Source organism: Coturnix japonica, chromosome 1 (genome assembly GCF_054131305.1).
Source record: "Coturnix japonica strain WE chromosome 1, WE-NBRP24, whole genome shotgun sequence".
Taxonomy (NCBI): Eukaryota; Metazoa; Chordata; class Aves; order Galliformes; family Phasianidae; genus Coturnix; species Coturnix japonica.
In genome coordinates, this window is record NC_140663.1 from 5,178,355 (window position 1) to 5,192,768 (window position 14,414).

General features: G+C 37.3%; 1 protein-coding gene across 50 annotated transcripts in view; it reads left to right on the plus strand.

Annotated features, from left to right (window-relative positions):
- Positions 1-13,989, plus strand: part of CELF2 (CUGBP Elav-like family member 2) — a 547,347-nt gene extending 533,358 nt beyond the window's left edge. For 32 of the 50 annotated variants that reach the window (XM_032441981.2, XM_085511890.1, XM_085511872.1 and 29 more), the window contains 2 exons: positions 3,341-3,484; positions 8,768-11,615. In XM_032441981.2, the coding sequence (XP_032297872.1) occupies positions 3,341-3,484; positions 8,768-8,895 (272 nt within the window). In that variant the 3' untranslated portion in view covers positions 8,896-11,615. Of the gene's footprint in view, positions 1-3,340; positions 3,485-8,767 lie in introns of all 50 variants that reach the window. The other 18 variants (XM_085511900.1, XM_085511779.1, XM_085511798.1 and 15 more) reach the window with 4 other exon arrangements.
- The last annotated feature ends 425 nt before the right edge of the window (positions 13,990-14,414 follow it).

Consider the following 14,414-nt stretch of genomic DNA (forward strand, 5'->3'; position numbering starts at 1 on the left):
CTGCCCCATTTTAGGATAAGCCATGCTCCAACAAGCATGCGGTATTTCCTGGAAGACCCAGAAGGCCAACAATATCCCAGGCTGCATTAACAGAGGATGCAGGGAGGCCAACAGGAAGAGGGAGGGGAATGTCCCCCTCTACTTTACCCTCATGAGGCCTCATATGGACTGATGGGGCCCCAAACACAAGAAACACATGGAGCTGTTGGATTGGGTCCGGAGGAGGCCACGAGGATGCTCAGAGGTCTGGAGCATCTCTCCTTTGAAGACAAGATGAGGAAGCTCAGTGGAGACCTCTTTGTGGCCTTCCAGGGAACATCTAAACAGAAGGGAGACCAGCTTTTTACACAATCTGAGAGTGACAGGACAAGGGGGAACTGAGAGTGGTGAGGTGCTGTAACAGGCTGTGCTGCAGATAGGCTGTGGATGCCCCATCCCTGGAGGCATTCAAGGCCAGGTTGGATGTGGCCCTGAGAAGCCTGAGCTGGTGGGGGGCAACCAGCCCATGGCACAGGGTTGGAACTAGATGATCTTTAAGGTCCCTTCCAGCCTAAGCTATTCTATGTTTCTATGGTTCTGTGACTCTGAAACAGTCATGTCTTGGGTGTATTTTTTCACAGTGGCTCAACAAAAGATCTCAGATAGCCTTGTCTTTAAAGTTAACACTTTCTCCTGCCCTGATTTAGTGTTTTTCATTTTTTCAGTCTCTCTGCAACTCTCTTTTCTACCATCTCTTCTTCCAGCTATACCTTACTGACAGTTCTGCTCTAAAAATGCCACTGCATAAAAAGGCATCAGTAGCAAAATTCATCCCTTTACAGGTGACCCTCACTCACACTCTGGGCTGGTTTCCATTTTCCATGATAATGGATTTAATCTGATGATGTTTAAGTTTTCTCAGTCAATGACATGAACTGGCTTTGCTCTGAGTGGTTCTTAGCTTAAATCTGGGTTTTGCAAGGATGCAACTTAAGGGAGTGATTGCCCCTCTCCCCGCACCAGTAGAGCAAAACAAACCTCGGGAGTTTGCTGCTAAGAATAAATAAATACTAATTAATAAATTTTTAATAAAATGAGGTTACCCTTTTCCCCTCTTCCATTCTCTTGCACTCATTTTGGGGTTTTGATTCTGTTTTCATTGCTTCCCCTCCTCTCATCCTAAATTCCAGCTAATTCTAGAAGAACAGGAAAATACTGCATGCTTTCTAAGATTGTATCTGTGCTCCCACTACTGCTCTTGCCAGAGATAAGCTTTGGAAATAAACCCACTGTAATATCCTCAAGAGAAAGATTTTTATCCTCTTTTAATATTGTATCTTGCACTGTTATGGGATGTGGTGTTTCCTAGGAAGATAAATTTGGCATTCCCACAGCTGGTTGTTATATGAGGACACTGTGGAGTTAAAAATGCATATTTCCTCTAAATTTGTTGTTTCATTTACTGCTAAAAGCTTGGACTGTAGTAAATGAAAGTTGAGTTTTTTGGTTCTTTGTTTGTTTGTTTTTTGTTTTTTTTTTTCCAAATTTTGTTATGTTCTCTGTTCTTGTCCTTCATCTCACTCACTTTAGTCGGTGACAGTCAACTGACACCAGAAATTGTTTATCTGGTGTCATTCTAAGATACTTACTGAAGGACAGCTGGATTTTCTTCTATTTGTTTTCATCAGTATATGAGCTATCAACTGTAGTCTTGTTTTTTCTTTTTGAATTGGCAGTGTATTTTTAAAAACACAGCCTGTTTTGTTGTGTCTTCGTTCTGTAAGTAAGGAGTTAAGCTAAAGTGAATAAATTCCATCTTTGTATACTGACAACTCTGTTTTACTTCTTACCATGATTTCCCATGGCATGGTGAAGAGTGGTCAAGGATAACAAAATACCAAAGCAAAACACAGTATCAGCACTCAATGCTGAAGCAGAGTGAACTGCCTCCTGCACATGCTGTAAACCACTGTTGAATAAGTTCTGCTTGTTATTTAAAAGAAAAAGAAATAGCAGTATTTTTAAATAGTATTGTTTAAAAAATGGCTTCTTTTTTTTTTTAATGATATTTTACTTTGTGTCAGAAGAAATAAGCTGCAGGTGAAATTCTTTTTCCATCTTTTCTCTCACCACCAAGACCATTTTCTTTTTTTCTTTCTAAAAACATTTTTTAATAAGCCATTTGTACCCCATGTTGGGCAAACACTGCAGCCTTTTCCTTCAGGCAGACAGAGGGCAGCAGCCTGGTTCTTCTGTTATGAGAGGTGGGTCTTTGTGACTGCTGCAAAAGGTACTCCATGAATGTGGTTGTGCTTCCAACTCCAATCCCGAAACCACAGACAACCCTTCATATACACCCCTAGGCTCCATTAAGCAAGGGAACATTTAAGTGAGTTACTTTATACATGTTTTTATCAGAAATGTTTGTTCCCTTGTGCTCCCGGAGTTTGTGTGGGAAGGTCACGTGTCTGGTTCCATCATAGGTCACATTAATGGCTCATTCCCAGTATATGACTATAAAACAGAAACTGAGCTGAGGAAAAATAACACTATAATTGCTAGGGGGGATGCTTAAACCAATAGCATCGATAGTATTTATCTCAGACTTAGGCTATAAGAAAAATATTCAAAGCACCTTCAAGCTTGTACCTTTCTTTTCACATTCCATTTGTCTAAAGCCACTTTAATCTCAACCCAGCAACTTCAGATTGCACTTCTTAAAAACAATTATTTTACAGAGTTTTTTCCAGGAGGCAGAGCTTTCTCAAGGATATTTGTATTTTAAAAAAGGCCAAGCTCTTTAGTTCTTAGCATCTTTCCCTCTCTGACTTCCCTGATTTCCAAGTCAAAGGTTTCCTGTGTCTTACCCTTTCTGTTTCCACCCCCACCAACTTCCTACCATTTTTGTTTAAATCTGCGATGCACCAATCTGAGCTCTGCTCACTGTGTTTCCCTAAATTCCTGCTACTGAGAATTAAACCAACAAACCCATGTAGGTGTTTGAGGCAGCAGAGGGCTCTTTGTGCAGATCTGGGAGAATTGTGAGAGAGTAAATACATTGTGTACCTGCTTTCCTAACCCTAATTTTACTGAAAGACACTCGAGTAAATTGAAGAAAGAGTCTGCAGTTTAACTTCTTTTGTAGTAGAGGTATCAAGTGAACACTTTGCAAGATAGGATGCTCTAAAGAGCTCCATTTCAGCTCTATTCCTTTGATGATCTACTTACTTTTCTTCCTTCAGAGTTGGAAAGTGAAATGCTTTCTGACCATCACCTTCAGTAAGTACTATGGAAAAACAGATTAAATCTAGCTCTTGTAATAGCCATTTTCGTACTTGTTTGTTTGTTTGTTTTCCTAAAGGTCCAGAAGGGGCAAACCTCTTTATTTACCACCTCCCCCAGGAATTTGGAGACCAGGACATTCTGCAGATGTTCATGCCTTTTGGAAATGTTATCTCTGCTAAAGTCTTCATTGACAAACAGACCAATCTGAGCAAGTGCTTTGGTATGTCAAATTTAATAAATTTAATAGTAAGAAGCACATGCACTGTGCTGAAAAGGGGTCAGGAAAGAAAATTAACAGCAGTGTGAGAAATGTCATACTGGAATCTCATTCCCAAAATAATGGACTCTTAATCCTCAAGTGAGTGGAAGGATGCACAGGCAAACTAGTTCTAACTAAAAACTGGATGTGAAAAAACAATAATAATCTTCCAGTCTGACATCTCGCATAAATGTGTCAAGTACATGAAACTAATTACACCCTATGTGGGGGAATGTCATTTAGTATACTATTAAGCTGCCTTATTATGGATAACTAATTATTCTCTATTGTATAGCTGAGCCACTTAAGAATGCTCTATGTTTAACCCATTACTTCTACATTACAGGAATTTCTTTCTTCTGAATTAAGTACAAGATTGTGCAATTAGTGCTTGGATGGCTTGCACATGTAGTTCAGAACACTTTACATACAGTTGATGTCTAGATATGCTGCTTTAACTGCTTCAGGCAGGTGCCAGTGCACTATGGAAGGTAGCATATCCCCTTACCCTAGGGAAGGGATGAAGGCAACACCGACTGATCAGTGTCAAGTTTCCCAAGGAATGCTCTGAGCTACCAGAAAGCTAGATTGCAGCAGAGGAGAAGGTGATGTGTTTGTTGTTATAAAACAAATTCTAAGGTTAGTCAGGTAGGCTGATGTTCTTTGAATGACATAGGTGCATCAGTTATAGTGACTTGAAACCTGAAAACAGAACGTTAGCAAGTGGTAATCTGTTAGATTGTAGTCTAATAACTGTGATCACAATGCAAGGCATGAGGAGGGGATGGAGGAGGACAGAATATCTGAAAGATAAATGTGTGAAGGTTTGACCCAAAATACTGACGGCTCTTTCCCAGAACATAGAAAAATGGCTTTATGTATGATAAATTAGTCCCTTTAGTTTCAAAAACTCCTTTGTACTGGCACCATTGCTCTTTGCACAGCACCATCCCTTAATTTTCAGGTTTCCCAGTTAACCATAATACATGTTCCTTAGCTTTCCTATCATTACATTTTTCTATCTATGTTCTATTAAAATGTGTCTGTCAAAGGTTTTGTCTACACAAGAGCCATTCAGGAAAAGCTGTTGGACTTCAAACCATTTTGGAAGGAGATGAATTTATCTAAACACGCAGTACCCAAACAAAAGCAGCATTTATCACACTACTCAGAAATACCTACTGCACTGGAATTCAAGTCATACCACGATCTGAGTGTTTTTCACCAAAAGACAAATCCTTAGTACACCTGGAAAGTTAACTCACATTAAAGAAAGGGTGCAACATTCTTTCTGCATTTTCCCACATATTTTTTGGTCCCTGTTTATGCTTTACCAAAAATTGTTCAGATTTGGACTAATATAGTCCAGCGTATTTCTGCAGTGGGTTAAAGCAGTCCCTGAGGCTGTAGCAAATTTAAAAGTGGAATTGAAAATGACTCCCTATTGATCTGGAACCAGTTCAGTTAGTATGTTGGGGTGACAAAATCATTGTTGAGGTCTCCACGAATCTTGATGAAATGTCAAATCAAGCTGTGTTAATCGAAACGCAGCAATTGTGATCACTAATGAAAAAATGTAGATTAGTTTGAGCAGGCAGCTCAATTCATCAACTTGCTTCCCACACTAGCTTTTTGTGAGTTTCTTTTTACTGTTTGATTACCTACCTACACATTCGTCTGGATTTATGGGACACAATTACCTAACTTAGAATGATGAACTGAGGCAATCTTGTTTGAGGGAAAACAGAGGGGTCAACACCCAATGGATGGAGCGGTCCTCTGTCTTTTTGGCATTCGTCAGGTTTCACTAACATAGCAATTTCTCATTCTTCCTTCCCCAGATATTCTGCCACCAGTGAGAAAGTTCTGCTTTAAAAGCAAAAAGTACTGTGCTGGCAGAGGAAGTTGAGATGTTCAGATTCAGTAGGTGACTACCTGTGTGATGCTGCTAATCACGGGCCAGAATTAATCCTGCGAGTTTAGCATATTTATCTCTGTCTGCATTGTCCCAGTTTTACTAAGCAAGATTCACCTCATCTCTTTGTTGTTTCAGCTCCATATATGTATTTCAGAAGCTCTTTTATTTTCTCTCTCTTTGTACCCCAAGCCAAAAACCAGGACAATATTGCATCTGAATTACCTGTTTCTGACTTGTAATGACCATTGCTCATAGTACAGTTTGGGTTTGATTCTTTTTTGTTTGGCTGGTATGGTTGGGGCTTTTTTGGAAGTCAAATTACAGATGAGGACAGACTGAACACTAGAATGGTAAAAAGATTGTCCAAGGCCATCCACTTATCAGTGGAATTGGAAAGGGAAGGTACATTCCAAGTGAATCTCGGGGTAGTGATCCAGAATGATAAGCTTTTATGTAACACTGCCTCACAAAATGAAAAATTACTTTTCTTTGCAGAAAATGAGCTTTGGTATTATTTGCTTTCTTGTCCAGCTCAGATGAATGCTCAAGACATTAAATGGTGATGAGGATGACAGGACAGTCCCTCTATCCCTGAAAGTACTCTTCTGTGAGCTCTCATGAGCTGCAGTTGATTCTGCAGACAAAGGATTTCACTCTCCAGGCTTCTCTCTCATTTTTCATAAATCTTACAATACCAGAAATGAGAAAATGTAAAAGGCAGGGGAGAAGGGATCCAGTGACATCCACGTGTAAATGCAGTCTGCCAAACAGCAAAATTGCTACTCCAGTGATTAAAAATATTTATCCTGGTTACAGAGGTACCAAGAGATTTAAAACAAAAATCAGAATCATTGTGACATGTGCTTTGAAAATTGGTAAGGAACGTAATCCCCACCTAACCTGCAATTTAAGCTTCAGACAGAAAAGAAAATGATAAACGGTTGCAATCAGAAACAGATAAATAAAAGGAGAGAATGCCAGACTCCTCCACGAGCTTTAGAAGTGAAGGCTGATGATAAGGGACAAGATGAAAGTGTTACGGGTTAATGTAGATATAGCATTCTATGTATAGAGACAAATTGTGAATCAGAATAACAACTGAATGATAAAGGCTGATTCCACTGGTGCAGCACAGAGGATGTATATTTGAATTTGTGGCTGTGTCAAGGAAACTATTAAAGAGACACTGAATGAAGTGACTTATTACATCCCTCTGGAAGGTAAGCATAGGCTGAGCTTATTGTTCTTCTGTCAGAAGGGGAGCGTCTCATTTTGTGGCATGAATGGTGAGCAGAAAAGCCGCCTCTGGGTGTACTTACTTTTCTTTATTCACCATTCGTAGATGCCACCTGATGACTGGTTTAGATCAGTTGCTTAACTTTTAGGTCACTAAGACTAGCTAAGATAAAAAGGAACTAAGGTAATGGGAATTTGGTAGCTGAAGACCATTCCTGTTGCTCTTAAGGGAGCAATGTGAAGGTCAGGAAGGCTGTGCAGGAAACTGCTGAACTGTCAAGGAAGGTAAGAGCTACTACACCTTGGTTATGGAATATCTGCCTGGAAGGTGCTACGGCTGCCTTTCAACTCATAGTAGCTATCTCTTCTGTCCCTAAGGAAATTCTAGAGCTTAGACTGAGGTCTCTGAGCTGATGGAATTAGACAAGAGAGTGCAGTGCTAAGGCAGTGAGTGGAGTCGTGTGGATAGATAAGATCTCCTAGAAGAAGGCAGGGGAAAGAAAGAAAGCGATTAAGCTCTTCAGGATATGGCAATGATATTAAAAGGTAATAATCAAGGGAAGAAAGTGAGGAAGTGACCAGTTACTAGAACCAAGGAAGGTATCAAGGAACATTTGTTATCTCTTAAGTTGATGACTAATGAAACACATGAAGCAACTGTACTGACTTTGGCCAGGAGAGGATTTGCAGAGATTTAAGTGAGAAGTGTTTTTTGAGTGGAATGACCAGAAGTGAACCTGAATTGTTACAGGAGAGACGTAAGTAAATAGTTTGGTGAAGGTGATTTAAGGTGAACTAGAGGGAAGGTCTGTGAAGGAGGGAGGGCAGACAGGGACAAAATCACTTGTTAAGAGGGGTTCTTTTCTTTACACTGAGGAAAGTGTATCTGACACTGAAGAAGAAAGAGGGCAGTGGTGTGAGGTAAGTAAGAGCCATAAAAGAGCAGGTTAAAATGATGGTAAAAAGAGGTTTTAAATCAGAAAAGGATGCAGGCACTAAGCACAAATGAAGAAAGCTGATAGAAGAGAGCAGCTGAGAAGCTTCTGTGTTAGTATTGAAAACAAAGTGTATGGGAGACACACTTTAACAGAGTGAAGGGATGCGTATTAAGGCAAAATCAAGTGGAAAGAAGAGGGAGCATTGTGAAGCCAGTGCATAATAGCAGGCTGGAATGCAGAAGTAATTAGCCAGAGCAGAGACAGAGCAGCAGTTAGACAAGCTTTGCAATTACAAGTGGGAGGCCCAGATATGAAAATGAATTTGGGGCTTCCGGAATCAGGGAGATTTGAGACCATTATGAACAGAGTTTTTTGAGTCTCACAGGGAAAAGAAAGCTGAGCCAGGCCAGCCATTCTGAATTACCCGAGCAAGCATTATCCCCTCTAGTTAGTGCTGACAACTGAGGAGCAGAAGATCTGGAGTTCTCATCAAGCCCTGCCATCGTCTTTATGATGTTGCTTAATTTCAATCCTTGCATGCCCCTTTTGGGACCAACAGGCTGAATTAATTAACATTTAATGTACCTTGAGATCTTGAACTGGAAGGAGCTGCAAAAATACAAAATATTAACATTGCAACTGTCCTAGCCTGGGCCCAAGGAGATGGCTGTTAAATACCACCCAGGACCAGTGCTCATGAGCTTACATTCAGAAGTGCAAATGCACACAAGCATCCAAGTTTGGGTTTTCGTTCCATAACCAGGTATTCTATTTCAGCTTCAGATCAGCAGGCTGGGCTAATACACCGGGATGTATGTAGATATTACAGTGAAAAGTGTTACAGTGATAAATATCTACGGTCTCTAAGGTAGGTGGATTAAAAAGAAAAAAAAAAACAAAAAAAACAGATTGGGAAACTGCATTGCACCAAAACAGGACAACCACATCCGAAATAGAAAAGAAATATTATAAAAGTAAAGGAGAAGGAAAAGGAAAAGAGAGAGGAAATAGGATATAAACTGTGATCAACTAATTGAAAGAAAGATGAATGTGTTGAACAAATAGCAATAATAAAATCCTAACAAAAGCATTCTGAAATTTGTTCTAACCTACAGTTCGCTTTCTCTCCCGCCTCCGTTCTGTGTCTCATAGGTTTTGTTAGCTATGACAATCCAGTCTCTGCACAAGCTGCTATCCAGGCTATGAACGGCTTTCAGATTGGCATGAAACGCTTGAAGGTTCAGCTGAAACGCTCCAAAAATGACAGCAAACCTTACTGATCTTAACCCCAGATGCTTACTGCTCTTATTTTAGCTTTCTTAGGGTAAGTCCCATGAGCAAACCTGTCCTCTGCAGGGGGGTTAAGAGAGAACATATAGCCAACCTTCACCAAGAGACAGTTATTTTTACAGTTACCACTTCCATTTCCCCACTTGTCCTTATTACACTTGGCTCACATTTCCTCGCCAAGTAATTACTGAGTTGTGTTACTGTATTTTGTTTTGCAGCATAATTTATCTCCTTTTTAAAAAAAATAAAATGTCTTGAAATTCAAAGCAACACACACACTCTCTCAAAAAAAAAATGTGCAATTTAACTCTGTGAACCCTGGTGCCATTAGCACACAATAAAAGTTGTTTTCTATGGATGGATCCTATTTTACCAGGGTGGCACCAGCAGTTTATAGGTTAAAGAAAATGGCCTCATGCCAGTTGAAGCACTTATTTTGCAACAAAAAAAAAACAAAAACAAAAAAAAATTGAAGCAAGTCTTTCCACTACATCAACTTGTTTTTTGAGAAGATTTGATTTTTGTTGTTTGTTTTTTTTCTCAGTTCAAAACAACGTATTGTTATATATTAGTCTGATTTTACACTGGTCGTCTTTATATTTCACTTTTTTTTTTAAGTTCTGTTTTTTGGTGTTTTTGTTTGTTTGTTTTTTGAAAGGATTAATGTAAAAAAAAATACAAAGATTTAGAGATCTGTTTCTAAAGCTACAGGGTTTAAAATAAAAAAATAAAATAAAAATAAAATAAAACAAGTGACAATACTTGATGTTTCTTGAGAGATAAATTTAATAATAATAATAAAAAAAAGAAAGCCACAGGCCTGTAAATTTTATTTGTAAAAAGCATTTCTATTTTTATACAAAATTTTTACTGCCTCAGAAATAATGGAAGTTATTTATTGCCTATTGTTAACTTATTGGATACCTAAAGAGCAGCTCTCTATGCTAGCTAGATCCTTTGAAGTAGTCTCTAGAGTAATTGTGCCAAGAATGGGCGCTTTTTTCATTGTTGAACCCTACACCCTTTACAGTTCATGCTTTTATCCTCTTGTTTGTATTTGTCTGGTTATTTTGTTCGTAGTTTCCATTACCGAGTTTATAGTTCAGTCGTCTGGCCCTTTTTTTCCCTCCCCGTACCTTTATGTTACGTTTGTAGAAACTGGTTCTTTCCTCTCCTTTCTCCCCAAAGATGAATCCATTCTCTCTGACTCCTCTCAGATGGATTCTTTTGGGGTTCCATTGTGCCATTGTTGACAAGTATTGTAAGTTAATGCAAATTGTGCGAACAACTCCTAGACTCTACTGATAAAAGATTTGCATTAGTTTTCTCCTGCACCCACAAAAGTGATTTTCTTTGTGCTGCATAGATTCTGTGTAACTTTTTTCCTCTTCCTTGTTTTTTCCCTAGACATCTCCATGCCCGTTAGCCCATCGTTTGCCTAGCATGTCCCTGTGGCGTCTCAAAAAAAAAAGTTTCATCGTCCCGTCATTGTTTCTGATGTCTTTCTGACCTCACATCACATTTGGTTCTCCTACTGACCTTTGATCTAGTTTGACCTTTGAAATTTGCATGTGACCTCATCTAGCTATGAATTCTGGGAAGTCAATGTGAAAACAAAACATTGCTGCATTCACGCAAGACTGAAATTTATTATTAGATAAATTAACGATAGGATTTAAAGACAACCTGTGGCAAAGTGTTTTTTCTTTCTTTCCTTTTTTCTTTTGCTTTCCTCTCTTTGTTTGTTGTAATTTTTTTTTGTTATTCTTTTTCCTTTGGATTTCGTTTTCTTTTGGGTTTTTTTTGTTGTTGTTTTTTTGTTTTTGGTTTGTTTGTTTGTTTCCTTTTGTTTTCATTTCGTAAAAAAAATAAAAGAAAATAAAATAAAAAAACAGACTTGAAAGTATTATACAGGGATTGGCATTCTGCCTGGTCACTGGTGACAATAGCAATATGTGTCCAGAGGCACAGAATGTTGGTTTCTAACAGACTACTTCCAAAACAGTTTGAGAAATAAAACTGTCTGATTTTAAGTCTCTAGAGGTCTGTAATAGTTTTTACATTTTTCAGGCAGTGTAAAGTTTTTTGATAAGGCCATTTTAGGTGGCTCACTTTCTCATTAAAGTATATATATAGAACCACTTTTTGTAGATTAGTATAAGAAAATATTTACCCTGTTTTAGGGCAAATGCTACCTACTTGTGTCACCTTTTGCTGAACTGACTCACAGTTAGACAATCCATGGTTTAATGCACATGAAATTACCTATATTTTATACTGTTTCAATGTACAGAAGAAAGGTTACTGTAAAATGTGTTACGTTGGTGCTTCTGTGAATTAAGTTGTGGTTTCATCATGAGTCTTATGGTCTTAAGTGTTCTATGTTTATAAAAGACGAGTTTAAAATTGGTTTACTTGAAGAAGGAGAACATAAATGAGATTCAAAATAAATAAAAAATAAAAAACAAAAAAAAAAAAGTTGTTTGCTTAAAAAATAAAAATAATTTTAAAAAAAGAATTTCATGTGAAAAAATAAAAAAAATTACAAAAAAAGTTACAAACTATTCCAGAATAAGTTTTGTGTTGGCTTGTGACGCATTGATGTCATTTTTTTATTGTGGACAATTTAGATGTGTTTGTGTTCAGCAAAATGTGATCGGTTTTTCTTTTAAAGAAAAAATAATAAAAAAAAAAGAAATCAGTGAAACTATAGTGCCAAATTCCAAAGGTACTTTCTTCCTAGAGCTTCAGTGTGTTTCTTGTGTGAAGTAATTTGATAACATGGGTATTTTATTATGTGTTTTGTATAAATCCCTAATATTTAAAGAAAAAAAAGAGGTTAAAAAGTTTGTTAACTTGCTATCCTGTGGTCTTGTTGCCTGAAATTGTTATTGTTTGTTATTTCTCTTTGATGTTTTTTGTAAAACATTGTACAAGTGCCCATGTTTCACTTTTTTAACCACTCTGCACACATCAATGCTGTGAAAGCAAACCTCACAATGTATTTTCTTCATATTGTATGGAAACCTCTAAGGTGAGAAAGTTTTGAACTTTTAACCCTTTCCACCCAGAGCTGTCTTGAGTGTTGATACCTTTTATACATTCACCATTTTGCTGTTTATTTTTATATATATATATATATATATAAATATATATATACTTAGTTTTTTGTGGTTTATTTAATACATGGTTGAAATCAGAACAATGCACAGGGCAGATCTGAAGGACAAAATTATTTTACTGCTGTCTAAATTTCTTCTGTATCTATAACTAAAATTATTTAAAACGATAATTAACTTGTGGTTTTCCTTTTTAGATTTTGGGGATTTTGTCTTTTTCTTAAAGAGCTTTTAATATGCTGCTGGAATATGCTATTCAGTATTAATAAAATAAAAAGAAAAAATAAAACAATTCTTTAATTATCTATCGTGTGAACTACTCCCAGAAAGGAGTGGTAAATCCACCATTTGAAAACCTTGAGGAGAAAAAGAAAAAATAATAATAATAATAGTATTTTTGTAATTTAAATAAATGAACTTTTGCTTAAATCAGATGCACTAGATCTTCCTGGGTGAAAATTCAGCGTGCACTGCAGTTAAACTACTTTTTATGGATAAAGTTTACATACACTGTAATGTTTGATGTTATCTGCCATTACCTGTAACGGCGATATATCGGCTTGCTCCTGCAGACACTCATGTAGAGAGGAGTAACTTTACTCAACCAGTAGTCCGTGGGAATACAGTTGTGACTGATGTGGGTGTTTGCTGGAGGAAGCTGTGTGTAAGGAACCAGAAAAGAGATGCTGGTTGCCCTTTCACGGCCTTGTAAGTCTAATAAGATTGCATTTCTACCGCACAAGTAGTGACCAACAACCAAATTCGGTTCTATGCTACCGGTGTAGTGAATTTGTTGCCAATCCAATGTGTGTGAACAGCAGCACCTGCTAATGATGATAAAGTGCCATGCCTTCTTCCTAGCTCTATCTGATTTTATTCAATGCCATCTCAATTTAAAAACAAAGCCCTATTTGAACAACATCAGCTGGTGCACTCTTGTCTCTCATCCCCAAATTAAATGCTTCTTTATGTAGAGCCCTGGGATGGAAAGGACTAGCCTCTAGTGATGCAAAAAAGTTTCCTTCTTATAGCACATGCACTTATAAATAAATGATCTATACTTTTCTCACATGTTTTTACTACTGCTGGGGCCTTCCTACACCCTTTGAGGGCTATTTTGTACTACTTGCAGCAATTTTGCATATTCAAAGTTATCATCTCACGTACGTTATATTATATATATGTACATATATATATAATATGAGATCATCATTTGGATTGTTTAGACTGTTTCACTAATTTTTACTCATTGTACCCATCATATAAATTTCCAAAGCTTTGTTAGATGCCCTGGTGTGTCCTGCAGGTTTACCAGTCCGCTGAGAGCGGTGACATCTCTGGTCCTTGGGCAGTGCAACTCAGCATTGGCTGCAGACCCAGGCAGGTGCCCCCAAATTATGCTACGTGAGATACTGGCTTAGCAGTGGGAAAGGAAAGACAGTTTGGTATTTCCAGACAAGTGAGATGGGTCCATATTGAAATATTGATTTTTATTTTTATTTTTCAAAAAATCAGGTACAAAAATGAAAGGCCAAACATATGCCTCTTTGGAGACAAATTATCTACCAGTTCTCTTTCAAAATATATTGAATGGAAAAAGCTGCAAGGGTGCAAGGGCCTAATAGGAGAGGAAGAAAAACAAGGGAAATTGCTTTACAAAATTCTAATCAGAATACTAGACTAGTTGCTTTTTTTCCAACAAATTAGCTGATTGCAATGAAATGGCAGTCCTCAAAGGAGTAACAAGTTCATCTTTCTTTCACCATAGGGGTTACAGTTCCTTGGCTTGTGCTACTCTGGAATCATTTTACTGTTTCTGTTTTTATTATCTTAAGTGCTAATTAACAAAAAAAAAAATAAAAAAACTATCCTGTAGTTTCATTACCTTTTTGGATAATGTCATACAAAAATGAGGAAAAAAAAAAAAGAAAAAAAAAGGAAAAAAAGGACAAAAAAAAGACAAAACTATGTATTCGTGTTTTTTTTGTGCTGTGAGAATTGTTGTTTGTAGATTAATGATACTATCATTTTGTTTAGAATTTCAAACTAGTTTTTAAGTATTGTCTGAGAAAAGCCAAAGTTAATGCAATCTAGTGGAAACTGTAAGACCATTTGAGTATTGTTTCTGTTTTATTGATGCATTTGAATTTTGTTGTTTGATGGAATTTGAGCCAAAAAAAAAAAAAAAAAAGAAAAAGAAAAAAAAAAGCAAGCTTTCCTATTTCTACAACCTGATTGTACTTAACGCATTTTGTACCAGTGGAACTTTTTATACTGGAGATTAAAAAACAAATGGAAATTTTTGTGGCTTACTCTCGTGGGCCCCCTCGATCATGAGTGATTTTCAGGTTTGATTTCTGGAACGGTAGAAAGAGAGTTGGTTTTGTTTA